The 27,687-nt window shown below is 46.6% G+C and overlaps 2 protein-coding genes across 2 annotated transcripts; both read left to right on the forward strand.

The window, feature by feature from the left end:
- Positions 1–441: 441 nt before the first annotated feature.
- Positions 442–14,327, forward strand: LOC125716805 (serine/threonine-protein phosphatase 2A 55 kDa regulatory subunit B alpha isoform). Its single transcript, XM_048989563.1, has 10 exons — positions 442–727; positions 2,956–3,033; positions 4,316–4,413; positions 4,522–4,687; positions 4,991–5,103; positions 6,264–6,441; positions 7,621–7,785; positions 8,546–8,715; positions 9,614–9,705; positions 10,688–14,327. The coding sequence occupies exons 1-10, from the start codon at positions 721–723 to the stop codon at positions 10,965–10,967; spliced, it is 1,347 nt and encodes a 448-aa protein (XP_048845520.1). The 5' UTR covers positions 442–720; the 3' UTR covers positions 10,968–14,327.
- A 313-nt stretch (positions 14,328–14,640) lies between these two features.
- Positions 14,641–27,077, forward strand: bnip3la (BCL2 interacting protein 3 like a). The gene is made up of 6 exons (XM_048989655.1): positions 14,641–14,804; positions 19,421–19,682; positions 20,047–20,128; positions 20,303–20,409; positions 22,317–22,466; positions 23,161–27,077. Exons 1-6 carry the CDS (start codon positions 14,750–14,752, stop codon positions 23,207–23,209), a joined length of 705 nt encoding a protein of 234 aa, XP_048845612.1. The 5' UTR covers positions 14,641–14,749; the 3' UTR covers positions 23,210–27,077.
- The last annotated feature ends 610 nt before the right edge of the window (positions 27,078–27,687 follow it).

Genomic DNA, 27,687 nt, shown 5'->3' on the forward strand with positions numbered 1-27,687 from the left:
TATATTTAATACACATTATTCACAAAGCGCAGTCGAAAGTTTTTTTTCCCAGACGTCGTCTGTGAGAGACATCGACGTACCGCAGTCACTTGCTATACAGTATGAAAACAATACTGAGATTCACAAATACATATCAAAATACAACTATTGCATTCAGCAACGTACCGCGTAATACTACACGGAGATGATGTTAATATTCTGCGACTCTATAAAATACCATTGGATCGGTACGTCTTTAAAATGCGTCGATGTCGGATGTGGAGCGTGGGAGCGGTATTCGACGTAGCCGCACTTAGCTCTGATTGGCGCTGCCTTCCTGAGTTGACGGTGAAAACCAATACAAAGTCTCCGCGCTGAGCGCCCGCTATGTGGAGCGAGCGTGCTCTGCTAACTTGCGCTTCCCTCCGCCTCCCCGCGGTTTTCGGTCGGTCTCGTGACGTCAGCACGGGAGGAGGTTGCGCCATTTTGAAATTGGAAGGTGAGAGAGAGGAGTAGATGACTGGAAAAGAGGGAGTGTTAATGATAGATAGTGCAGGCTTCCCTAAGCTGAAGACCGGGAGACGAAGTGGCAGGCAAAAAAACCTGACCCGTAGATTTTAATTCTTTTTTTGTTTTGTTTTCGCGATCTGCATCCATCCTCTGCGAAATTGCCGTTGCACACGCCCAAGCCCGGCAAAATTTGCAAGACTTGGGCCCGCGGTAGAGATTCACTCTCTCACCATGGCAGGTAACCGCAACCAAATATAAAGGGCGAATCCAGGCTGGCGTGCCGATTCTGGTGCAACCGTTTTTCTTTTAAAAAAGATCGGATTTGGGTTCAGGTATATGAAGTGTATGGCCGTGGTTAGCTCGCCTTTCATTCCTTTCAGGTATTCACTTCCCAGCGCCCCCCCCCCCCACGTTGCGTTCAGGCGAAATCGCAAGGGAATGAATTACTACCCAATACTAACTAACTAATGCCAGGTAGTTTACTTGCATTGCTCTAGACGACCAGTCGCATTAATGGTGTAGTTGGAAAACTAACTGGTCTTAAGTGTTTTTTCCACATGCGTGTGTCGGATCATGGGCGCCTGCCTGTGCTCGTGGTGCCCACGGGGTTCGCAGTCTGCATTAATCGCTTAAAACTTCCTCCCTGTATGTTTCGTTTACGTATTATTCTTGTGTTTTTTTTTGTTTCTTGTGATCGCTGCTTGTGTGGCGACCTTATGGTGGCTGGATTGCAATGCAGCCCCCCTCCCTTCCCCGGGTGTATTTTAGGCGGGGTGCTCTCCCACCGGTGCAGATGCTGGACGGATCCCGTAAGGTCATACGCCGCACCGGCTCTGAAGCCGCCCTTATTTCCCATCACAGGCCACATGGTAGCGATCCGTCGGTTCTGAGCCGTTAGGCGGCCGGCGCCCTGATCCCTCTCCGAGGGCTGCCCCTTAATCGATGCGGGTGTCGTTTAGGTAACGGGGTCGTAGAGGAGGGAGACTTTCAGATCGCGTTTGTTCACTGTCAAATGTCTCAGTCCTTTCCCTCTACATCACGCATTGCGAAAGGACCTGGAATGGTTTAATGAGAGGCTCATAATCCCACCTGGTGCGTCTGTCATTTGTCATTTATGAATCCTCCCCCACCGCCCTGTCGTCAGGTAGCCTCATCTTTTCACTGTCGCTGCTCCTTAGTGTAGTAAGATTAGTGGAAACTTCAATTCAAACCTATATCTCGAATATAATTTCATTAGTTTGCTTAGCAGGTGGTTTTGACTGAATTGATTTGCATACCTGATGTCAAAATGGGATGAAGCCTGACCAGGCCCTAATTTGGGATTTGAACCCGTGACCCTCTTATCCACATCAAGCTTATTAAGTACTATCATAACAAACCCCAGTTTAATCCAGATAGCAGGATATCAATACATGCACGATAAACAGTCTGAAATGAATATTGTTTGGACGCCCATCATAAACTACAGTTGTATGTCCTGGTTCAAAAATCCCAGTTCTGTTTTATGAGCTTCTGAGAAGTTTTTGAGATTGGATATCGATTTCTGATCATTACATAATCGACTGTCTGCTGCCGCTGGAGACGTGTTGTTTATGCGTAATCTGTGACCCAGCATTTCATTGCCAACAGGTCACAGGGAAATTTCAGCTGGTATGTTTTTCTTTTTAAACAGTCTGTCTGTTTCATTGAGCAATTGGGAAGAATTTATGGAAGGACAGCTGGGTGTGGGCATGTCTATCATCCTTGCAGACTTGTGCAACAATGTTGGTTTAAAACATGAAATAACTTGTCTTCTATCGTTCATCAGCATCGTGAAAGATCTAATTAGTAAGCCTTTGTTGATTTGTTATAGTGAATCGCGTTTGAGATTATTCAAAACTGTCAGCTGAGGACAGTGTATTGAGTATGCAGCATGTGGACTGAGATCCACCCTGTCCCAGCAGCTTGAACACCTGTTGTCAGGTGAATGTCTAAGACTAACATGGGTGACGTCGGCAGTTTAATGCAGATGGTGGCCTGTCTGAATGTCGGTACCTTTTTCACCTGTGCCGCCCTCTGCCCTGCATGGGACCCTGTTATATATGTGGATATTTTCCCTGCAGTGATTCAGGTTTGGTAAGTTTCTTGCTTGCACGCTGTGAGCTCCTTCTGCCTTAGGAAGAGGCAGGTGCTTCATCAGGCTCTCTGCTCCACCAGCTGGTGGTGGGGTGGTTGGGTCGAACGACATGTTCCAGTGAATGCACAGTAAATCCATGCTGAAACTGGATACGTGGCCCTTTCTCTATTGTGGACCGTTTACTGGATTTAGTGGTCTTGTGTTAGGAATATTTGTCTGAACAGCCTATGCAGTGGATAGGGCCTTGCCTGTTTTTTTTTTTTTTTGAGTGTAATTTGCACTGGTGGATGCCGTATTCTGCATGGCCTGGGGTGGATTCTGCCATGCAGCTGACCTCTCTGTGCTTTCAGGGGCCAGCGGTGGGGCCGGCGACGTGCAGTGGTGTCTGTCGCAGGTGAAGGGGGCCATTGATGACGATGTGGCTGAAGGTGAGTTCCACGTTGGCTCTGAATGTTGCCGTCTGAATGTTGATCTCACTGGGAGCCCTTACCCCCTTGGCGCCGGTCAATTTTACTTGTAATGCAGTTTTTCCTTAAACGTGTGCACTGGGATGACTGTCACCGTGATAAACCATTCACCTGTCCATCTTCCATAACTGCTAATGCAGCACGATGTGGGGTCATGATGAGCCTACAGTCTTTCCCAGGAAACATGGCGCACTAGATATGATGCCTGTAATTCAGGAGACAAAGGCACGCACTGAACAATACGAATACACTGATTCACATAACCACAGGGGACAACTCGGGGCACCTGCAGGAATCCCAATGCTAGCATCCAATCTCCACCCACAAAGAGCTAACTGTGGCATTTTTTTAAACCTTCTAACCCAAAACCCTGAAAGGTGTGAGTCCGTCATGCTAGCCACTGAGCTGCTGTTCAGCCTCAGTACCAATAAGACCTTTGCTGTTTTAATGCTATTAACTCATAAATTTTTCTGGTGTCTTTTGAGCTGGGACCACCTGTCGGTTTTAGGAGGATTATGTCTATATTTAGCTTCCTTGAAATATCTACTGGGATTGAAGCCTGTTGTGGAAGCCTGCTGTACAAATTGTGGGAGGCGTAGCAGCTTCCCATTGGACAGCTGGGCGGCCCGATAAGTGTCCAGCAGGGACTGCAGTCAGCGCAGCATCAGGCCGGCGGTTTGGCCCCCAAATTAACCTCAGACTCATCCTAATTAAAACGCCTCCTCTGCCTTACAGGCACACTTTTAAATCCCAGTATATTTTTTTTTCTTTTAGCACTAATTCTTGCATCCGTGTAGGTTATGCGATGGTATAGCGTTTAAGTAAAGTACATTATGTGTAAATGTGCAGCATTTTAGTTGTCAGCAGATGTACCGGAACAAAATGGAGCGGCGTAAATTTAAAAGTCCAGAACGTTCTTGCATTATAATGTGAGATTTATGTAAAATGTACAAATGACTTTGGGTGATGAATGAGAATAATGGAAGCCATATTTGTGTTTTTTTTTTATTATTCACCCTGGAGAAAGAGCCATATCTTTATATATAATTATTATGGCGAATATCAGCTTCTGTCGGTTGGACATGCGGTGCTCACCTAGGTCTCGCATGCGCTGTGCTGCAGCGGATCGAAGAGTCTGTGGAGGACCCTGCTTCGAATCGAGTTCTGTCACCAGGGGGGTGGGGGCGGGGTGGGACTATTCCTGTGCCTAACCTTGTCACATGCATGCACCCTTGTGCCTCAGCTGACATCATCTCCACTGTGGAGTTCAACCACTCAGGGGAGCTTCTCGCCACAGGGGACAAGGGCGGCAGGGTCGTCATCTTTCAGCAGGAGCTGGAGGTGAGCGGAGTGTGTGGTTGTGGTTGGGGGGGGGGGGTTCACCGTCCTGCACGTTTCTGCGATATTTTGGCTAACGTTACCCCCCCCCCCCCCCCAAATTCTTCCCAGAACAAGAGCCAGCCTCAGTCGCGGGGCGAGTACAACGTCTACAGCACCTTTCAGAGTCACGAGCCCGAGTTTGACTATCTGAAGAGCCTGGAGATCGAGGAGAAGATCAATAAGATCCGTTGGCTTCCTCAGAAGAACGCCGCCCACTTCTTGCTGTCCACAAACGGTCGGTGCCGAACCCACTTTTTATTTCCCTCTCGTGTCTGATGCTAGAAAAACACTCTCTTGGTGTGATGCATCAAATGGAAAATGCTAAAACACATCATTTAACATTGGCGGGGGGTTTTGTTGGCTGAAGGGTTAGAGTAGAGGAAGTAAGACTGGTGGGCTGTCTGTGCCCACCCCCCCATAACTTCCCTTTAATTTTATGAGCTTACTTCCTGTTAAAAGGTAACACAGATTGCGGAGGATTGGCAGAGAGGACCCACTTCCACCAGTGTAGTTTTCTGACCTTGTTCCTGGTCTGCAGATAAGACCATCAAGCTATGGAAGATCAGTGAACGTGACAAGAGGCCAGAGGGCTACAACCTGAAGGAGGATGACGGGCGCTACAGGGACCCCTCCACGGTTACCACATTGAGGGTGAGTGGCGGGTCTCTCGTTCCGACGGAGGTTCTGCTAGCTGAGGGATTCCGCCACTGTGAATCCTTTGTGGGGGTTACCTTTGCGTCAAAGGTGTGATTGTTCTGGTGTTTCTAATGTAAAAGTTGCGCTTGCATCCCTCTGTGGATGGATCGTTCCGCGGCATGCACTCCGGTGGTGGTCTGCGTCTGGCTTTATATTTGGGTTTAATTTATTGTCTCTCTTTCTGGATTTTGGGTTCATTTCACTTCATCGACTCTGACTCGGTTGCAGCTCTGTGAACTCGTCAGGTTCCGCCCCTGTGATGTCAGTGTTTTGTCTGCCTTCTAGAGTGTTGGATTTGACTGACCATTCTGAAAACATGCTTCCTGTAGCTTCCTACCCTCCAGTTATCATCAACTAAAACTATAATTATAACTATAACTATAGACAATATTTTTGTAAACTGAAATGAAGATACAGAAACAAGACAACTAAACCAAAACTATAAGTACTTCTACTGAAACTAGCTGAACATCACATACGTCGTTGCCATTTTTACCACTAAGTAATGATTTATCGTTACAGACCCATTTCGATACCTGCAATGTTTTTCCCATTTTTGAGCATCTTGGTATATAATGTGCACTGTGTATTAATGTAGGATCCTCTAGAGCTGGGGGGCCAAACTGCAGTCCTGGGGGGGCCAAACTGCAGTCCTGGGTGGGCCAAACTGCAGTCCTGGGGGACTGGAGCCCTGTGTAGCTTAGATCTTTTCCTGTTGCTCCACAAGTGATTCAGCTCAAGAGCTGTGTGGTAGTTAGCGCAAGGAGTTGATTCAGGTGTGTTAAATGAGGGGAAATCCAAAAATGTGCAGGGCTCCAGCCCCCCAGGACTGGAGTTTGACACCCCTGCTCTAGAGATTAGTCATATAAAAAAGCTTAAACACCTTTCAGCCTTATACCTAGAAATAAAATGACCAAAACTGAAGCTAAAATGTATAAAAACTAAATGGAAAATGTATGTTCAAAGTAAACTTAAACTGAAGACTAATGAAAGCTTAAACTGGATTTCAAGTGAAAATTGAAAATATCAAAAAATTAAAAAACAATGCTGCTGCTATGCCCACTGATTGTCTATGAATAAGCTCCTCCCCCTCCCTCTCCCTTGCTTGCACACAGGTGCCGGTGTTCCGCCCCATGGACCTGATGGTGGAGGCCAGTCCTCGACGCGTCTTCGCCAACGCCCACACCTACCACATCAACTCCATCTCCGTCAACAGCGACTGTGAGACCTACCTGTCGGCTGATGACCTGCGCGTCAACCTGTGGCACCTGGAGATCACGGACCGCAGCTTCAGTATCCTGCGTGTGTCTGCGTGTGTCTGCGTGTGTCTGCGTGTGTCTGCGTGTGTGTGCGTGTGTGCGTGCGTGCGTGTGCGTGCGTGCGTGTGTGTGTGTGCGTGTGTGTGTGTGTGTGTGTGTGTGTGTGTGTGTGTGTGTGAGCGTGTGTCTGCATGCTTGGTGGCCCCTCCCTCAGCGTGTGAGGGAGACCTAAAGCAGGATTTACCCCCCCACCCCCGCTCATCCAAAGCAGCATATCAGTAGGTGTTATATTAATTACACCCATCAACAAATTTTGTCACAGAACAACTGAGTGTCTCGTGTATTTTTCTGCTAATTTCAAGAATTTTCCTGTTACCCATAGTTTTTGAGTGATGTCATTTTTAGACTATAGTGTAATTTCTAATTCAGAATGTAGGGGGTATATTAAAGTTTAATCTAGGAAAATGTTTTCATTTCTATGCGTTAACATTCTTAAGGCCTTACAGAAGGGCACAAAGTACTTGAAGTCTGTTTTACTTCCTGTAAACTGGCAACAGGTTTGGGCACGTTGAGGCAGGATCCTGCTCTGTCTCTGATATGGAAAACCGATATCAAGGCAGGAGGAATCCCAGTGTGCTGGCTGACTTCTGCTGGACCCTTAAGGGACGTTCCCGAGGCCAGCAACAGCAGAAAATCATACACTTCTACCTTTTAGATAAATCACATTCACTAAGCACATATACTGTATGTGTATAACATAAGGTATAATTGTGCCATTCGTAATCTTCGCCTGATAGGGAAATTCCAATTAGATTTGTTTTCAGCACGAAAGGTACTGTAAGATTCACCTTTTTCCATTCCTATGCCATAAAAACAGATTGTGGACCAGTGTTACTTCCAGGGTAAACTTAATGGGGAGCCCAACTTTCCTGGCTGGTCAGTCGGTCTAGTATCAGCCGGACTGCCCACCCCCCCCCCCCCCCTGGTCTGGCGTTCTCTACACCAAAGGGGTTATGTGTTTTTTTCAATACGTAATGTTTTCTAGACGTTTTGTCTACAACTCTGGAGCATGCGGTAAATGTCACATGAACTCATAACCAATTACATACTGTCCCCAGCCCTCGGAGTGCTCTTTCTCTCTGCGGGGGAGCTGGTTGTCATCCCATGCGATCGATGGCACTAGCCTTTTTGCCCTTGACCGGTGGCCTCGCAGACATTGTGGACATCAAGCCGGCCAACATGGAGGAGCTGACGGAGGTGATCACAGCAGCAGAGTTCCACCCCAGCCACTGCAACACCTTTGTCTACAGCAGCAGCAAAGGCACCATTCGACTGTGTGACATGCGTGCCTCCGCCCTGTGTGACAAGCACTCCAAATGTCAGTACCTGCCTGGGCTGCGCCACAGTGGGCTGGGGAGGTTACAGCACCGGGTTATACCATCTCTGGGCAATAGGGGGTGTTGGACCACTGAATTACACTATTGAACTGTCCTTAACACATTTCCTGAATTATCTAATGTTGCGTGTTGCAGATTAGCTCTGGTGTTATCCTTCCGTTGTTGGTTAGAGCCCTCTGGATTGTTTTATGCCAAAAAGTGCCTTTTAATGTGGTGTTTTTTCTTTCATAGACCATCTTAGGTATAGCTTAATGGACTCTAAATGTATGTTTGCTAGGAAATGTATTTTTTTTCCCATTTTAATTTATTCATTCAGCTTTGCAACGCTACAGTGCCTGGGAATATGGGGAACGCCTGGGAATATGGGGAACGCCTGGGAATATGGGGAACGCCTGGGAATATGGGGAACGCCTGGGAATATGCCAGATACACACTTGCAGACTAATTTCAGCTCCCCAATTGACCTGAATTGCATGTTGATGGACTGTGGGAATAAACTAGAGGAAGCTTTTATGAAACCCCAGAGGTGTGAAGCAGCATCATCCCTCATTTTATTCACTGGTTAATTTATGTCCTTGCATACAGCTGGATATTAAAACAATTGAGTGCCACACTTTCTTGCTTGATGCGGGCCACGAGCATTAAGGCTTCACAGTCCGTTCCTCTGTCGCAGCGCCACCTCCTGTCGGCAGGTGCCTCATGCAGCAGTGCTCACCTCCTTCTCCATCTGTTGTTGGCCAGTGTTTGAAGAGCCTGAAGACCCCAGCAACCGTTCCTTCTTTTCTGAGATCATTTCCTCCATTTCCGACGTCAAGTTCAGCCACAATGGGCGTTACATGATGACCCGCGACTACCTGTCAGTGAAGATCTGGGACCTGAACATGGAGACCCGGCCAGTGGAGACCTACCAGGTGTGTGGGGGTGGTGGTTCTTGGCCTGGATTCACCCCCTAGAGTGGTGGATCCTCTGATTTGTGCACTTCCTTTGAGTGTCCACCAGGGGGAGTGTTTGGGCTCTGTGCTGCTACCCTCTGTGTTTTGTTTCCGTTGCATCCAACATGGCTATCTGTCCAGCCTACTCATCAGACTTCAGTCTACCCTGGCTGTCTCTCCTGCTAACGTTGGGCTTGATCCAACCGTTTATTTCTGTAGCATTTGAATAGATAATTAATTTTCTTACTAAATGTTTTCTGTGTAACTGCTTGCAAAGTAGTTTTACCACAGTCAATTTAGTTTAAAGCGGCTAATAATTTAGCTAGTATCTATATCCAAGATATGCCTTATTCAAATGGTTAACTTTTAAATTACATTTATTCGTTATCATAAAGATTGTCACTTTTACACATCTAGCATGACACACTAGCTCAACATGTTACCCCTCTTAAAACACTAAAATAGACCCAGATAAACAGTTTAGCATTTACACTGTTAACGTGATCTTTTATCACCTTGCTTATTGCCATTCTCCAGTTGTTTGAATTGACGGTACCTGAGAGAAACTAGTAGCAGAGGGATTTGCTTTGTGTTTTTGGTGTTTGTCAAGCTTCAGAGTGTCAGGAAAATGTCAGGAAAGCCTCTGTGGTTTGTATCATAGGTGTGGTGAAGTGATTGTTTATGAACTGGAAGTGAGTGCCTGTCTCATTTCTGGATAAAATGCCTTCTAACCATGCAGTCCCCATCTGTGAAATTTGACACCCCTTGGTGCTTTCGCGCTCGCTGCCCCGGGGCAGTCTAGGTCTGGCTGTCTCCGTTCCCCTGTCTCAGTCTGTGTGAGCAAGCCATGCCGTGACCCATTCTGTGTCCCGCACAGGTGCACGAGTACCTGAGAAGCAAGCTATGCTCTCTCTACGAGAACGACTGCATCTTTGACAAGTTCGAGTGCTGCTGGAATGGGAAGGACAGGTGAGGACCGTTCAGTTCATTTGCCGGATGTTTAATGTCCGGAGCGACGTACTGCTGAAGCAGGTTACCAACATGGCTGTGGAGGAGTCGACTAAGCATATGTGCAGCTAGGCTGAAATGAGTGTTGTATACTAATAGAATCGTTACTGAATTTTTGATTCAGCTAACCTAATATGAGATACCAGGCGATGTACAGCGTGGTACGCTCTGCATTAACATGGACAGCTGGGCAACCAATGCTGTGTGCTTATATTTATATAGTACTATTTCAAGCTGTTGCCCCTAGACACTTGACTAGAGTGTCTGGCCATCCATTGTTGCTCATAGCCAAAGCGGTTTAAGGATCACCTGCTTGGCAGTAGCAGTGGTAGTTATAGTTAAGAATGGGACCTGAACATGCGACCTTTGTCTTACTAGGCTAGATTCTTGCCTGCAGCTCTTCCTTTTGGTGTTCTGGTTTAGGGTGCTTGGGGGGTATGGTTTGGAAGTCTCCGGAAACGAGCCTGGCTTTCCGAGCCACCTTATCGTTTTGGGTGGGGTTTATCTTTATGATGCAGGCCGTTTGACGCCGGTCCTGCTCGCACAGCTCAGTCTCCTCCACTCGGCCCTGCCTGTCCTATGTGACGCGCCTGAGGACGTCCACCAGTTATGACTTTCATATGCTGAGTGCTGTCCTGATACCCCAAAAATAAATACATCTAAGCCCCATCAGGAAACTTCACAATGCCAGTTTTAAGGCGCTATATAAAGGGAAGTCATACAGTGATGCTTGTAGTAACCTACTTTGTTGTGCTTTTTTTCCCCCAAAAAAATAAATGGAAATTGTAATTTCAGGACAGGTGCGGCATATTGGTGCACCAGTGATCAAGTAGTTATGGGTTTGAGTCCCAGGGTCATAAGCAAACCATCTTTATGTTTTCGAGTAAAAGCACTGATCTCTGTAAGAAACCAAAACTTTTGTGTGTGTGTGTGTCCCCAACAGCGTGGTCATGACTGGCTCATACAACAACTTCTTCCGAATGTTCGACCGCGGCCAGAGGCGGGACGTGACCCTGGAGGCGTCGCGGGAGAGCAGCAAGCCGCGTGCGGTGCTGAAGCCGCGCCGCGTGTGTGCGGGCGGCAAGCGCAAGAAGGACGAGATCAGCGTGGACAGCCTGGACTTCAACAAGAAGATCCTGCACACGGCCTGGCACCCACAGGACAACATCATTGCCGTGGCAACCACCAACAACCTCTACATTTTCCAGGACAAGCTGAACTAGGCCCATCCAACTCTTCAGCAGCCGCCTCCTGTCTCTGTTCCCAGTAGTACACTGGACATTGTGCGCCACTAGAAGACCCTGTTTTGGTGGGATGCCCCCCTCCCCAGCTCCCTTCCCCCCCCAGCTCTAAAGGGAACATAGATATCAGTGTCAGGGGTTTTTTTTTTTTTTTTTTTTTTTTTTTTTAATCCAAGCCTTTCAATTGAGTATTGTGCTATAGTCCTCTAGGCTTCTTGAGTTTCATCATTTGGTGCCATTTATAATTTGTGAACATATACTCCACTCTGCTGTTTGTCCTGACGGGTCAGTGGGGGGGGGGGGGTAAGAAAGCTCCACCCCACCTCATTATTGGAGGAGCTGATGCTTTACGATGCTGCCATGATTGTTACCCCGGCCCTCGTAGTCATTCTTTTTCACCCCCGCCGCCCCCCTAGAATCTTTGGTTGGTGGATAAAGTCCGAATAGGTAGGCAGTACCACTATCGCCATGGTGATGATGGAATCCATCTGCAGGATTGATGGTCTGACGAAGGCCGCCACCAGGTCGGTGGGCTGATCAGTATCACCAGCAGGCACCCCCCCCCCCCAGCACCCGGGCCCTGCAGTGGACAGCCGCCCTCTAGCCTGTTACATCGTGACATAGAACATGGAGACGACCATCTGCAAACGAGCATCATATTTGTGAATTTGTACAAATGAATTGCAGTCATCAGTGGATTTTCCCATTCTGTCCCCAGTCAGTTCTTTCTTAATGATTTGTACAGGAGTAATCACTATAGTTTTTATTTTTGTATTACGCAAATCGTTTAGCATAATACCCCCATCTTCCCCTCCCATGTCCTGTCCAGTCTAGTCACTGTTCTTTATTTGACAGCTGTTAGATCTCAGGCAAGATTTTTAGCTGTATTCATGGATGCTGTCGGAGTGGCTTGGTGGGGTTGGATTTCAGGGAGGAAATTTTAAGGGGGGGGGGGGCCATCCCCTACTCGTATTTGGTCTCAACCGATGTCCCCAAATCTGTCTTTGGGACTTCCGGCCAGGAACCTTCAAGTAACTGTACTTGTACTGGGAGAAGTGTGTTGAAATTTGGAAAGGTGTCCAATGCTTAAGAATTCTCCAGAAAGATTTTGTCATGCCAATAGCACGCCTGTACCTGACAGGGGCTGATTGGTCTGACTGGTGGTTGAGTTTACACTACCTGTGGTTTTCTGCACATTTGTCCAGCATGGCTGTTACGAGGGAGAATGTGTGTGTTTCCATAAATACTGTCATCTAAAGTTCTGCTTTGGTCCCACTGGGCGGGAAGCAAAAAAATCTTAACTGTAACGATCAGTTAGTTCTGACATCTCCTGAGAAGTGTTGCACTCCAGTTTCTTACCTTAAGATGGAAAAGTGGAGGTGTGCGGTTTTGCCAACAGGACGACCAAAAAATTGTGTACTTAAGGGAGATTTTGTGTTTTTTTTTTCGTCGTCTTTCCAGTAAGCACTGATTGAATGTGAGTTCTCCAACAAACTGGAATATCTTGAAGTCAAGTAATGCACTTAGTTTTAAGCACATAGAAACCCCCAAAGACTGAAATTTTTCATTCTGCATCTTTCTTCTGGGTGGGATTGAGATCTTCCTGGCATTTGGGAAGCATTCTGTGTACTATCTGGTTAAATGACATTAAAGTATGACAGTCTTTAGAGCAGTGTTTCTGAAGCCGGTCCTTGGGGACCCCCCCCCCCCCCCCATATAGTTTTGCTCCCTCGCAGCTCTTTTACTGTTTGCAAAAATGTGGGCTCTCTGCTGACCCCCAAGCACCGGTTTTAGAAACATTTAGTGTCTTGAATTTTGTCGCTAAGGTGGGCTATACATGAGTTTCCTTCCATCCTTTTGTATGGGTGCCCCCCCCCCCCCACCCTCCCAGTAACGTTTTAAGGAAATTAAGGAGAAATCCATTGTTTTATACTGGTTGTAAGTTAGTTGGTGATGTCATTTTGGAATGTCATCTCCATGAAAGCAAAGTGTTTTAATAATGTTTATCTGCAAAGATTAATGCAAAAACTTCAGCTTTAAGTGCTTGCACAACAGATACACGTATTCTGTGGGAGCAAAGCGTATATGTTGGTGAAATTTAACAACACGGTCAGAATTGTTGTGATGCATTTGTGTGCTACGGTTTAAACTACAATTTCATTTTGAAAATGTTGCATTCCACTAGCAAAGGGTGAGTTAGGTTCTCTTTTCCCCTCATTCTGTGTTTGTCTCAGTTCTGTTAATTTGTACTTTTTTTTTTAAAGCTGCATTGAGGATGATGAGAGAAAGGGATGCGTTTTCTAGCCTGCTTGATTTTTAGTGTTATCCTTGAACCTTCATAGTAGATGCCACACGTCTGCTTTGATAACCTCTGCAAGGTTTTACATAGAGGTTCTGGAGACTACAGAGGTCAACTACTTCAACTAGTACTTAATCCAGTTTACAGTCTTAGTTGTGGGGGGGTGGGGGGTGGTATTACATTTCAGCCAAAATGATCAGCACTAGATAAATTGCTCTTAAGGACATTTGGGCGAGATGCAAAAGGGTCTAATTTAGTCAGTCCCTTTTGAAGAACTAATATTCGTTTGACATGTACTTCTGTTCCCGATTGGGTACTCTCAGGTGCAGCAGTTACCCCCATATTGCTTTCCTCAGCTTCCTCAAATGTCTGGATGGTTGTTTGGGTTTTCTCCACCTGACTGTGACCTACTGGGAACAGGGTCATTTCACCGGTCTTGTTGCATGAAAGCCAGTCTGCGTTCTGTTCCCGAGCGTCGTCTCGTCGCAGCCTGTGACGAGATTCAGTCAAGTTTGTGAAGCCCATTTGGCCAGTGATGGATGCTTGAAGATTTCCCCAGCACCACAATGAACTATTCAGGCAGGAGGTGTTTCGGTTGGTCCAGGTGCATTTGGTTTGAAGGGAGATTGATCAGTTTGATTGCAGTTAATGATTGTGGAACCGAAGTCTTTTATCCCAGTTTTGGGAAAGAAATTCATGGAGTAGTGTGCTTTTTAAAAAAAAAAAAAAAACTCAGGTGGATCACCTTGAGGGAAATTCACTCCATCCTGGAGAACTCCAAGTGAACAATACTCACTGGCTTCTTAATTCAGTGCACTTTTGTTTTGATTTCATGAATGATATAGTATTGTGGTGGTGTTAGGGGTCCATTTAAGACTCTGTCAGGGGAGGGGTGAACTGTGTGTCGATAAATCTATACAGATGTTAAGTTCACTGTAATGTTCTGTCTGCCTCTGGCACCCAGATAACCAATACAGATTAAATAAGTGAATAATAAAGATGAATACAACACTGAACTATGGAATAAAACAAAATTATATAAACTGGTGTGAGTGATTTCTGTTAAATGTTTAAATTCTCGATCGTGTAACTTGTAATTTTCCCACAATCGTTGTTGCTTTTTTTGTCCCGTCGTTTGCAATTCGGTTTTGATATTCATGACACGATTGCGCGTTTAATGTAATGGATTTGTGTGCTTGTCTCATATAATTACCCTGGTCGTAAATTGTAAAGATACGTACCAAAGGAGAGAGGCAGGGAGACTGTCAGTGTGACACACCTTATGTCTTCTTTTTAACCCCCGCCCCCCCATTCGAGCTGAAATATTGGCTGTGGGCGCGCTGACGTCAGCGCGGCTCAGGTGGGGCCGCACATGGTGGACACAGTTACGCGCACGTCCGCATGTGCGAGCGAGAGGCACAGCAGCGCCCGTCGTGTTTACCGACGCTAGCGACTCGGAGGCAAGATGTCCGCCGCTGCAGCCGCACAGCAAAACAACAACGATGAACCTGGTCTGAACGGTATGTAACCATCGAAGACTGTGCCATTTAAGAGCACGGAAGGCATTGCTTGCCTGCATAGGCGTAAAATACGATCGGATATATTATTTAACAAAAATGGTGCCAAGTTTTAACTGCTCTACGTTTACCTCGGATCAGTGAACGGAATTTCCTCTGTTTTACATGGGAGGGGAAGGGTGCATATTTTTAAATGACGTACAAGTTGCGATAGAATGAAAGCTACATCCACCAATAACATCGCTTGCAGTGGGAGGGGGCGGGACTAAGTTAATGACACATAAGAGCGTGTTTGTGATTGATGGGTGTTTAAACCAACCGTTTGCAGTGAGCACTGCTCTCGTGTCGAAGAGGAGGGCTTATTTCTGATGGAAAACAAGGCGAGAAGGATGACATATCAAGATTGGGAGGGGGCGGGGTTTTTATTAAATACACTATAATAATTTAAAAGCTGTGATCATGAATCGATCTTAAGCAAGCAAAATGCACAGGTTATGCCAAATGGAGATGATGTCCAGCATGAGCAGCATCCGTCATAATTACACGTGTCCTTGTTTTATAGGCTTTCAGTGTTGTGCCTCTTTGTGTCTGCAAAGAGATATGGAGACGCACGTCAGTGTTTTGCTTTCAGCGGTTTTGCAGCAGCGTTGACATACAGGGATTGTGAAATAATTTGATATAATACATTGTTGTACTGGGACTGTAACGCAATGTGCGATCGGTGTGAAACATAAACAAAGGATTACCGGGATTTTATAAGAAGGGAAGGGAAGGGAGGGAAGGGGAGGGGCGTGGCCGGGCGGTAGGGGGTTGGGGGTGCACCCTTCAATGGAAGGATAAACCACAGGAGCTGTTGACAAGCAGGAAGTCTGCTTTGTCGACGCACGTAAAGTTTTATGTAAGAAATAAGTGACGTTTATATGATTCTGTAATTCTCCAGCTTAGTTTATTTCTTTCCTGATGCATTTAAAATAGCACCCGAAGGCCAGTCCCCCGGTGAATTAATTATAGCATCACCTTTCAGTCACTGTACCTTGTAAGAAAATTTATAAGGTCAAAAACCTGATTCACAGTGTCACAGACAGCGGATTAATGCATTGGCTATTCTAGGCTGTAGCCCAGGGCCCTGGCAAACACCAGGTCTTGGGTAAAATGGAATTGTAGGTTAAATCGGCAACACCTAAGTTTCCATGCTGATGTCAGCCTAGCCCCCCCACCCAGATATGTTCATCTGCCCTCAGTCGCCAACCATGGGTAGTGACTGATTGAAGACATTATTATCATTACATCCATGCTGTCCTAATTGTGATTAAATTGCTGTGGTGGCTCAGGCACATGTACCTGCCATAATAGTGTCACCTTACTGGATCTTGGAAAAATGTCTTCAAAAGAACCTTGAAAACCTTCTAAAGGACAGATCTTGGGGCCAGTCCAGGGATTAGGCATGAGGCACGCGCCATTGGTTGTAAACTTGTTTATGCTTTGAGAACGAGGGGAACAGCATGATCACATGACGAGATCTAACGTCATGCCTGGCAGTTATGATCCCCGTTACAAATATCCAGTTCAGCACAGCACTTACTATTTATGGGTTTTGTGGGTGTCGCACAGGGGGAGGGGGCATGCTGAAAGCACTCGAGAAAGTTTTCCACTGTGTCCGACTGGCCCTTGGCAAGTAGGGAGAGTGATGGCGTGGTGGGTGGGGTGTCTAATGCCTTAGCTGGACTGATGCCTGACTGCTCCCCCCGACCTCCAGACGTTACGTAAGCTTCTCCCCTCCGCTTCCTCGAAGGCAGTCCTCAGTCCCAGCCGGCCAGTAAGGCTAGGCGGTAGAGCCCACAGACTCCATCGTGGCCGGTGAACGCGGGAAGGCTCAAGCTGAGATCTCTAGGACTTTAGCTTTTTGCCAGTGGCCAACCAGTAGTGGACTGGTTGCCCTCCTTTGCTTCAAGCAAACACATGTTGGGTCCTGCCTTAGGAACATGATTTCCCTTTAGTAGCCCTTAAGGTGAATTCTTACCTTGAATAGATTTTTCTACATGTATAAAGTTACAGTTCGATGCTGCATATCGCTTTTGGTATAGCAAGCTGTAGTAATAGTTTCTGCAGAAGACTTAATTGAATCTTTATTTAGAGAGTTGAAGGATAAGTGTCGCTTTATAAGGATAGAAGCATGTTGTTTTAGATGTTCTTCGGTGGGGTGCGGCCGGTATTTAGATTCGAGTCCCACTGTCCTCTCTGGGCAGTCAGAACGGTGCAAAACTGCACCCTTTTGATCATAATGAAGTTATTACAAATGTTAGTATTTTTAAGAAATTACTTTGTCTTCTGATTATGTTTTGGTGTGATAATAGAAGGAAATATTCCTTTTATGACAAATAAGAAATGCGTGATAGTTTTTAATAAAAAAAAAACAACATTCTTAATGTATTCTCTTCTATTGCCAGAATGTGGCAGATCAGGTGCCGATTCCGGTATGTTCTCTCCACTGCGCTGACAGTTTTCCAGGCAGGAGCTGCATACGGTTGGGTAAACAAACTCCCACTTCAGGGCGAGATGTTTGTCACCGGTGGGCTTTATGACTGCTGATGCCATGGTGACAACCGGTCAGTGGAATGTTGAGCATAGTTGTCATGGTGACCCTCTGATGAGGCTGAGGGAAGACAATGGGCTGGGCTCCAGAGACAGAGCCGAGGCTGGGGTCGGCGGTCTCCATCCCCTCAGAGAACCCGGTCTGGCCAGAAAAGCTGCGTCAGATGGTGCTTCAGAGAGACCTGCTCTACGTCCCTGCATGTGCTCAGGCTGATTCACCCCTAGACACTCTTTGCTCTGAAAAGCTTCCCCTACTTGGCAGGCTATTTGTGTTTTTCTGTCAGTAACCTAATATATTTATGGGGAAATAGAGAAAGGAATTTCTTATTTATATATTTTCCAAAGAATAACTAAGTACACAGGTCATAGGTCAGCTCTGATATCCATATCTTTCTGATTCATAATAAGAAAATCAGCTATAGCCTCAAGTATTTTAGCCCGATGCCAATTATCCTCCTTCAGAAAGCTAAGTCAAGCCCCAGGTAATCTTGACTTGACCCCTGATCTTTTCAATAGCTAGAAGCTCCCCTGACTTAGAGATACTCACACTTTGCCAACAGCCCATTATACTTCAATGTGCATCTGCTTATGGGTCAAGTGGAAATACTCTGAGAGTTTCGAAGGGCCACCCTCACTCTCCCTCAGCACCTCCCCTTTCAACCTCTTCGAAGTACTTTTTCTTTTCTTTCATAACTCCCATAAATGTCAGGATAGAATTTTAGATGCAGCAAAGAACGTTTACATCTGCAATGTGCAAGTGCTCAACTGGAGAGTGTTCCTAGATTTCCTTTCTAACTTGAAAAATCTCATTAATAATACGATGCCAAGATTCAGTACAGTGTATGGTTTTTAAGATTACATGCAGGTATATTTAGGCAGTTTGTATTAGTAATTTAGGTCGACGTTCAAGCAAAAATGCAATGCAGTTGGGCCGTTCTGGTATGTTGTACGTGACGCCGTCATCATCTCTGGTCACCAAACTTGCCACGTGCAAAATGAAAGCACATTAATGGATTTCTCAGGCAATTCCATGTTCTAAGACATACTGGTTCTTGCTCACTGGAAGGAGTTATAGAGGACCACCACCAGACCCCGTGGCCAAAGTCCGTCCGGTAACTGAAGAAGCTGCTCCAAGCATCTCACACTTCATAACTGCTTTAAGACTAGAATAAAACCAATAATCTATTGAAATATGACTCGGACGTTTAAGGGAAACCAAACTGCAGTCAGACCGCTTACCTCGCTTGAACTCACGGCTGTCATCTTTGTAGTCTTTGCCTTCAAATCAGTCCTGCCTATTTTCACGCCACACCAAATTAGCCTGGATATATGACTGTGGAGCAGTTCATCATGTAATTATATAAACTGACAAGTCATCGGTGCGGAAACTAAATGAGCCAGCGGTCGCCTAGCAGACATAAAGTCTATGAAATAATTATCCATACAAGCCCTTTTATTAAAACATGCACACACACACCCACACCCAATTTAATATACATTTACATGCAAATATATTCAGTCTAGTATGTTCATAGTTATATTGATGTTTTAGCTGGGGTTTAGTACGACGTTACCCCAATACTAATTACAAAGGTGACAGCTTGAGTGTTTTCTTGTTGACTTTAAAGAGAGGTGTAGGTGCCCTACTTGTCTTGCACCCTACTGAGTGTCAGCTGCTACGGCAGCCATTGTGCAGATATGCTTCCACACGTTTCTCAGCTCTGCCTCTCTGGGACCGTGCCCGGCGGGGTATCTCAGCTGATGTTCACGTGGGCCTTCTCCTGCAAACACACTGCGCTATGCATCCAGTTGGCACTCCCTGTCCCGAGTGCGCATTTGCAGTGGGACAAGCTCCCAGTTGTCTGTCAGTGGAGTATTACATGGGGGGGGGTGGGGCTCTCAAGTACTGTAAGTGTTTTTTTGACACCTGAATATGAGAATGCCACGGGCACTGGAAGATGTTCCGGTCAGTGTGGAAAATATTGACCCTAGGTCACTGCAAACCTGTTGCCATTTCTCTGCCCCAGGGTCCTGGGTTGAGCTGGAAATGAACGGGAACACTCCAGCAGGTGGCCCCCTGCTGGCCAATGTACCGCTGACAGCCCCCGTTCCAGGCAACGGGAATGTGGGAGAGGCTCCTCTTAGCATAGCAGAGGAGGAGCAGGAAGAGGGCCTGGGCGGGGGTCTGGAGCACGTGCCCTCGTCTTCATCCATCCACAACGGTGACATGGAGAAGATCCTTCTGGATGCACAGCACGAGTCGAGCCAGAGCAGCTCCTCCTGTGGCAGGTATGTCAGGCAGAGTCTCCAGCCTGCAGGACGGAAGGCGGCTGCAGGACGGAAGGCGGCTGCAGAACGGGAGGCAACTGCAGGACGGGAGGCAACTGCAGGACAGGAGGCGACTGCAGGACAGGAGGCGACCGCTGTGCCTCTCTGACGCTCAGACACAAAAGTGCTGTGATCTACTAGGAAAGTCAATTTGAAAAGTAAATTAATGCACTACTTGTTTGTCCTGCAGTTATTTTCTCCCAGATATAAAATGCTGTGTCTTGGATAAAAATGGTATTAAATGTGAATGCTGTGCAGGACAGGTGTATGTGTGGGTCATGATATCCTCCCCCACTATTTTGAGTGACACGTGGTTGTTTCTCAGCCCCCCCCGACCCCATAGTCCCGACCAGAATGAGGGTCAGATTACCTTTGACGTCGAGATGCCCAGCAGGAGAGACAGCCAGGTAGGGACGTTCGGCACACCTGTCCCAGAGTCCTCCCACCAGCAGGGGTCCCCATACCACTGTGCACCTCTCTGATGTCTGGGGGGTCCCTCACCTTTGTGGATTTGGATTTGATCGCACTTCTTGGTGAGTGACCCCTCCCAAGTCATTCGGCACTTTTTTTTGGTACTGCAGGTAGAAGAAGAAGCTCTGGACAAGGAGCGGGAAGAGGACATCCTGCTGATGAAGGGTCCTGACAAGGTGGCTGACTGGTCCAGCCGGCCCGAGAACGTCCCGCCCAAGTGAGTTGGTCCCCCAGCCTCGTCTTTCAGGCTCACTCCAGTGGATGGATGGAAGGTTCTGGCGACCCACTGCTGACACCTCTGGGTCTCCAAGACAAGTTCCCTCAAAACTTACAAAAATGTATCCTCAATGAAACCTAATTTCCCACCACTTCTCCAGTTTGACATGGTGGCATCATGCCAAGCAGGTCAGATCAGACCTGTGTTTCCATGGCGATAGACTTTGATTTCTTATAGGGAATCCCTAGATGTTCCCAAGCCAACTAGGAGATGTAATGCATGTCCTGGGTCTGCCTCGGGCCGTCAGCCATGTGGGACCTGCCCGCAATCGCTCCCTTGGGACCATCCCAGATGGCATCCTTGTGTGATTCCTGAATCTCCTCAGATGGCTCCTCGAATGGCTCTATTTCTAGCTCCGTCCAGATCTCCAAACTCCGCACTCCGTGATGGAGAATCTGGCAGCCCTGCGGAGAAACCTCACCCTAACCATCTGTACTTTTTTTGGTCATTACTCACAGATCATGATATTAGGGACAGAGACAGGGCAGAGTGCCCCCCTCATCTGAAAGGGCCAATCCACTCTTCTCCGTGAGAGTACAGTGGCCTCCACGGTGCTGATCATCATTCCCACTGTTTGACATTCAGCATCAAATCCCTGGCACCCCTTGTTCCTCTAGTACTTCCACCAGGGCACGTGGTCACATGCGTTCTCCAAGTTCACAAAGCACAGACTGTTAGCATAATCATGCAGCTGTACAAGGGAGAAGAGCAGGTCCACTCTTCAGAAGTACGACCAGAATCAGCATTGTTCCAGCTGAATCTTACGGTCGACTATTGGTCTGTTGCTCTGTCCTGTACTCTGGTATATGCTGTTCCTGAGAGGCTGAGAAGTAGCATCCCTTTGTAGATGGAGCACAGCATCTGATCCCCCTTTTTAAAAGCAACTTCCCCTGTTTGCCAGTTCACATGTACTTTGCCCACTGTCTGTGCCATATTGAAGAGGCGCATCAGTAATGTCCCTCCAGTGACATCCAGTGCTCACAATATGGAGTTCAAATACTGCTTTTCACTGCGGATGCCTCTGATCAGCTGTGACTTCATCTGCAGTGATAGGCTCCCATTCACCTGACTTTGAGGGATTTTCCACCCGGTTAAGGAGCCCTGACCCAGGTCTCGCCTCCCACTCCTGAGGCATCAAACAATTTGCCAAAACATATTTGGGATCGTCCAGTCATCTGTCTCTGTGGCCTCTCCAGACTCCTCAGCATGTTAGAACTCCAGGGATCGGAAGGTCGTCGGTTCAGATCCCACGAATGCCAGATTGATGCTGCCATTGAGACCTCGAGCAAGGCCCTTAACCCTCTATTGCTTCAGGGGTCCCAGATAAATGGCTGACCCTACACTGGACTCCAGGGAGCAAAATAGAATATGCGAGATGAAGCGTCCCAATGTACCAATACTCATTCATACTCGTATACTTGTGCTCGTACTACTGCAAATGAAAACAAACCTTAATTTTGACGGACTTCTGATCAGATCCCCAAGGCAGCTGCAGCAGATGGGGCCTTAAACATGGCCCATTCAGGTTCCGTGATCTCGACCCTCGCTCAGCACGTGTGAGAACTTTTTCCTGGAGGTGTGAGTTGAATCCATCTGGCCCCGAAGCCTCAGCCAGATATTCCCAGCAAACCCCTACTGCTTGTCTCGGTCGATCCAGCCTACGCCCTGTGCAGCAAACCCATCTCGCCACCAAGTGGTGATCACTTGATTTGAAAATCTGTTGGTAGATCTGAAGCACGGATCCCATGAACATATATGGGATCTATGTGGGTGTGATGGCAAGGTGACATCAGTCACATGCTACGACGTGGTGACTATGGTAACCCCCGTGTTTCCCGTATCCGTAGAGAGTTCCATTTCCGGCATCCTCGTCGATCTCTGACCCTGAGCATGCGGAAAACCGGAGCGATGAAGAAAGGGGGGATCTTCTCTGCAGAGTTCCTCAAGGTCTTCATCCCTTCCCTGTTCCTCTCCCACATCCTGGCACTGGGGTTGGGGTGAGTATGTCAAACATGCCCCCACACACACACACACAGAGACTTGTACTCATATATTTGTGGGGACTCTCCGTTCATTTCTATGGGAGAAACTCTAATCCCAACATGACGACCTTAACCCCTACCCAGCCCTAACCTTAACCGTAAGTAACCAAACTAAATATGAGACTTTTGGCATTTTTAGTTTTTTTGATTGCATTTTTTTATAAAACGAAATTTCCCCTTGTGGGCCCCGACAAAAATGTTTCTATAAGGTCAAAAAAAGGTTTTTATCACATTGTGGGGGCATTTGGTCCCCACAATGTAATATATACATGACTACACACAACACACAGTGAGATGATTTACCAGTGTAGTATCTTGTCAAGTCTCAAAAAAAGTCACAACAGACCTATTTGAATTGTTTCAGAAGTTTTTTTTTTTAAAAAAAAAAAAAACATTTTACCAAACCTACAACTTACCTCACCTGTAATGTTTTTTTTGATTGAAGATGTGATCTCAGTTAATTAGTCATTCACTCAGTTCATGAAAGTCCTGTAAGTGAATTAATATTAGACGCACGGCTGTCTGGTTGCGATAGTTGAAAATGCAGAGCATGTGAGAATGTGGCTGTGCGTCCTGAAGGAAGCCGCTTGTCCGGCAGCCCAGTGGACTGGTCAGTAAGGAGCCCTCTCCATCGCTTTGGTGTCCTCAGGGTCTACATCGGGAAGAGACTGACCACACCCTCCACCAGCTCCTTCTGAACACAAGCCAAACAAGTGCCTGGGGTCCGTTGAGTTGTCATGTTCGAGTGTCACAACCCCCCTCTCTGACCCCCGCCTTGGCCTTACATCTCTCTACCTTTTCTCTTCTCATCGTCCTACTTCTCGTCTTCCTGCTCCTGCCACGTCCTGTCAGGCAACAACTCTCTCTACATCCCCTTCCCCTTTTTTATTTTTTGAGGGTGTGGGGGCCCAGGACTGTTGGGAAGGTAGCAGAGACATCTGCTCTAGCTGCGCTGTTGTCTCTCTCTCTCTCTCTCTCTCTGCTGCTCTTTCTTCTCTCCCTGCCTCCCTCTCTTTCGTTTTCTCTATGAGTCTTGCACCCCCCCCCCCCCCCGCCCCCATCTCCCTCACGTCACTCGCATCCTCACTATCTGTCGGTCTCCCTGGCAGCAGCCCGCTGTTGTTGTTTTTGTTTGTTCGTGGCAGTTTGTACTTCCTGTTTATTTTGCTCTCGCTTGGTTCCGTTGATGTAACCATGCGGCCTGAGGATTGGTGTTCGAGGGCCCCATCGCAGACTTCATCCTTGGGGGGAGGGGGATGTTTGGCTGGGAGATGGTGTCAACCAGGGGTCTCGGCCCATGGAGTGAAAGACAAAGACGTTCTTGTAGCAGGACGACTTTCCAAGAAGAAATTTGGGGTGGAGTCGCCGTTACCGGTCCGTCACCGCAGAGGCGCTCGGGACTTCGCCTGCTCACTTCCTTTAGGAGCAGCTGCTTCCTGTCAGCCTCTTCCCAGGCTTTACATGCTTCTCCATTCCCTTTTCCCTTTCTGTCATCTCTCTGTTCTTCCTGTCCCTCTCTTCCTCCTCTATGCCATTGGCCCGCCTTGGCATGCATCAGTTCTAGATGAAGCTCATATCACTGTCATTGCCAAAAAAATCCGCGCTTGGATTGCTGCTGGTTTTCGGAATGACCCCAGACTCCCACATCCGCTTTGGTTGTTTTGCTTGAGTCACACTAAAGAACACTTTTGTATTTTTTTTTTTTAACTCTCCCAGGGATCAAAGCTAAGTGGGAATCGGGGGGGGGGGGGCTGGCGTCACTCAGTATTTTTAGGAACTGCAGCATAGAGACACACCTCTAGTATGATTCATGAGATGAAGGATGAACTTTGATTGCAGTGACCTCTGGGTTTTCTTTGGTTGTAGTGGTCAGTTGGTTTGCTCATTTTTTTGTTTTGCACTGATTTGGCCCTGTCTGCCCCCCCCCCCACCACCACACCACACCTGCCTCCCCCCACCTGGCTTTCATCAGCCCATAACTATGACCTCATCCTTAGCGGGCCCGGGACCCAGGGCACAGCGGGATCTGACTAAACTGTGAACACACAGTGGGCCTGGACGACCGTCAGCAGAGCGAACAAGGAGAGGAGAGAAAGCGCAGATTCGCCTTGTTTGTATTCACTTTTGTGACCAACTGGAACAGAGCTCACTTGCATAATGGTGGTCTGTGTGCAGGCCAGGGTCAATCAACTATGGTCAGGGATTGACATAACTGGTATGCAAGTACGCATTCACCTTTAAAAGCGATACGTGCAGTAATCGATTAATGTGCAAGTGCAAATACATACGTATTTTTTTGTGCCAATATGACAAGAAATTACCATTCATTTTATCCTCTGTACCGCAAATGAGGTACAACTTAGCATGTGAAGGTTAAAATGCACAATAATTTCTTGTCACATCAGTGCAAAATTAAGGTTTGTTTTCAACATTCACGCTGTTACCAGTTATGTCAGTCCCTGATTATGATAGTACTAGTATGGAAACTGTTTTTTCCTCCCAAAAAATTGGAACGAGGACATTAAAGTCCTCAAATGCAACTCAGCACTGCTGATCAATCATTTTTCATTTAATTTCATTTTGTCTCATTTTTCTTGAATGGTACTTTTGGTTCCGTCTGAAAGTATCAAGTTATAAGCTCAGAGGAAGATTAAAGATGTCCCTTACTAAAGCATCTTTGAAATTATACTCACTTTTTGAAGATACTTCAGAAGTGGGCTATGTGTATTGTTATGAATTCCAGCTGTTGCGGTTGGATTCGTGCTCTCCAGTGTGCATCTAATAGCAGATTAATAGCTTTTATATGCGATGGCTGGATTTTTCCGGGTTTACGAAGTCTGTCGCTTTCCTCACCATCATCTTTCCCTTTAATCTATCTGAGAATCCCAAACACACGTTCACTTTACATACAGAGTGTTATTCCTGCTCTTCCTCCCTTCTGGGCCTCTGCCAGCGTGTTTCGCTTACAGTCCTGGACGGTCCACAGGATCCTTGTTTTCTTCCTTCACATCTGTGCTCAGCTGACCAGTTTAACCAGAAACTGGAAAAAAAACCCGTTCTATACTTTATGTATTTCCAAAGGGTGCCATGATAATTAGCCGGTTTTTGAGGCGCGAGGAGATCGGTGTCCATTTCCAGCGGCGGAGAATGTACATCAGGGAGGTGTTTATACTTGTCTGTGTCTGTTTGCGTGCGGTCGTTGGTCATGGTGGAGGGGCGCGAGGGGGGGCACAGTTTGCTTTATCGTCTGGGCAAATGCCAAATGCATGTTTTTGTGGGAAGTATTGGGGGAGGAGGAGGAACCACTTTGGGTGGGGGCGGGGGGGGGAGCATGTGCCCTGAATCCCAGTGTCCTTCCCCTCCCAGCTCTGACGCATGGCCCACTGCATGGCTCTGGGATACCCCTGTTTCATAGTGCCCCCCCCCCACCTTTCTAAAGTGAGGAACCACTCTAACGATCTGGAGGGACTTTTTTATGTTGATGTAGTGATGTGCGTGCATCTCGGTGGCATGATTCAAGTGGATGTTTTGATATTCAAAATTATAAACTCGTTTCGTCACTCATACCTCTACATAACCCCGGAGACCGCCCCTGTAACCATGGCGACCCGGTCTGGTACAGATGAAGGTCGGACTGATGGTACACTGAGGTCTGCTAGTGTTGGGGGGGAGGGGGCGGGTGCTGGCCTTTTGGAGAACTTATTTTCCCTTTTCTCACATCACACATGATTTTTAGATACCCCTCCTAAATGATCTGATACAAGAAGGTGTTCCTGCACTAATCAGTTTCGTTCATAGTCTGACTTCCTTACAGCATGCTGCCAATTTTTGTTTTGCTTCTATGGCATTTACAGTTTCTGTTGTGGGGGTTAAAAAAAAAAAGCCCCATTATCTAGGGATTGTGCAAATAATCGAATGCTAAGTGTCAATCCCCTCGTGCAAACGTAGGCAAACGGCACGCTCTGCGATCGGCAGGATCAGAGTTCTAACGTAATTATTTTGTGAATTTATTTCCATGATTTGGTCCATATCTTCCCTCGTTAAGCTCGCGAAAAACAAACAGTAACGACTTGATCAGTCCGGATAAATTATCTTTTGTTTCTTTTGCATTTCCCTGGTGACGTGTCACTCCCCGCATAAGACAGCATGTCCTGATGACGATACGTCTCCCTTTCTGTGGGATCCCTGAAACACTGTGGAATGTAAACTTGATTCAATATCTACTGACTGAATGAGCTCCTGCTTTCAACTTCATTTTAAAAATGAGTTTTTGCTTCCCTCTTTCTGAATAAGAAAATTTCTAACCTTTTGAAAAGGGTGACTTAACTCCAGCTATCTTTACTGTGAGTATAGTATGATTAAAATGTTTTGCGACATGATTATTTGATAGGGATTTTCTCCTTTTTCCCCCCAGTATTTGCAATGTGATTCTATGAGCCAAAGTTATCCTGAGTTCTTTTTTACTGTGTATGATCATTTTCTGTGAAATGTGTGCCCTACTATCCACCATGTTAAAGTAGCACATCTCTCTCTATTTGTGCCATTAAACTTTAGCCTCTGAATGCACACCTGCCTTTTCTGTGGAGTGGCATGTATCTGCACTGTGTTTGCACATATACACACTTAACAGTGTCTCACTGTTTTTTTTCTGCTGAGATGAGGGCTTATGCCCACAGGAAGCGGCTTTTCCAGACTCTTCTGTACGCCGGAGTGTTTCCTGCTGATAGAATTTCCGGCAGCATTCCGTGATGCTGGGTTTTGAGATGGTTTACAGTTTGCTGTGTAGTTTACCCATCTTCCTTAGCAGTACTGTGCCCAACACATTGCAGGCAGTAAGTAGCGAACTGTTAAGGAAACTTGACATGATGGAAAAGTTGAGGATTCGTTCCCTGGAAAGCACACATACAGTAGTGCACATAATTAAAAACCTTCTGGAACTCAGAAGGCTGGTGGATGTACAGTTACTTTCATCCATCCTGTACTGAGGTTACTAAAGTGCAAAGTCATTTTAGGTTTAAAGATATATTACTTTGGTGGCATTTATTTAAAAAAAAAAACTGTTAATAAAATTATCATCTTGTGAAAATGAAAACCTTGATGACAAAAAGTTTGCAGCAGGATTATTAATATTGTTAATGAAAATGATAAACTGAAATATTATATATATATAATGAAT

This window comes from Brienomyrus brachyistius, chromosome 2 (assembly GCF_023856365.1).
Source record: "Brienomyrus brachyistius isolate T26 chromosome 2, BBRACH_0.4, whole genome shotgun sequence".
NCBI lineage: Eukaryota > Metazoa > Chordata > Actinopteri > Osteoglossiformes > Mormyridae > Brienomyrus > Brienomyrus brachyistius.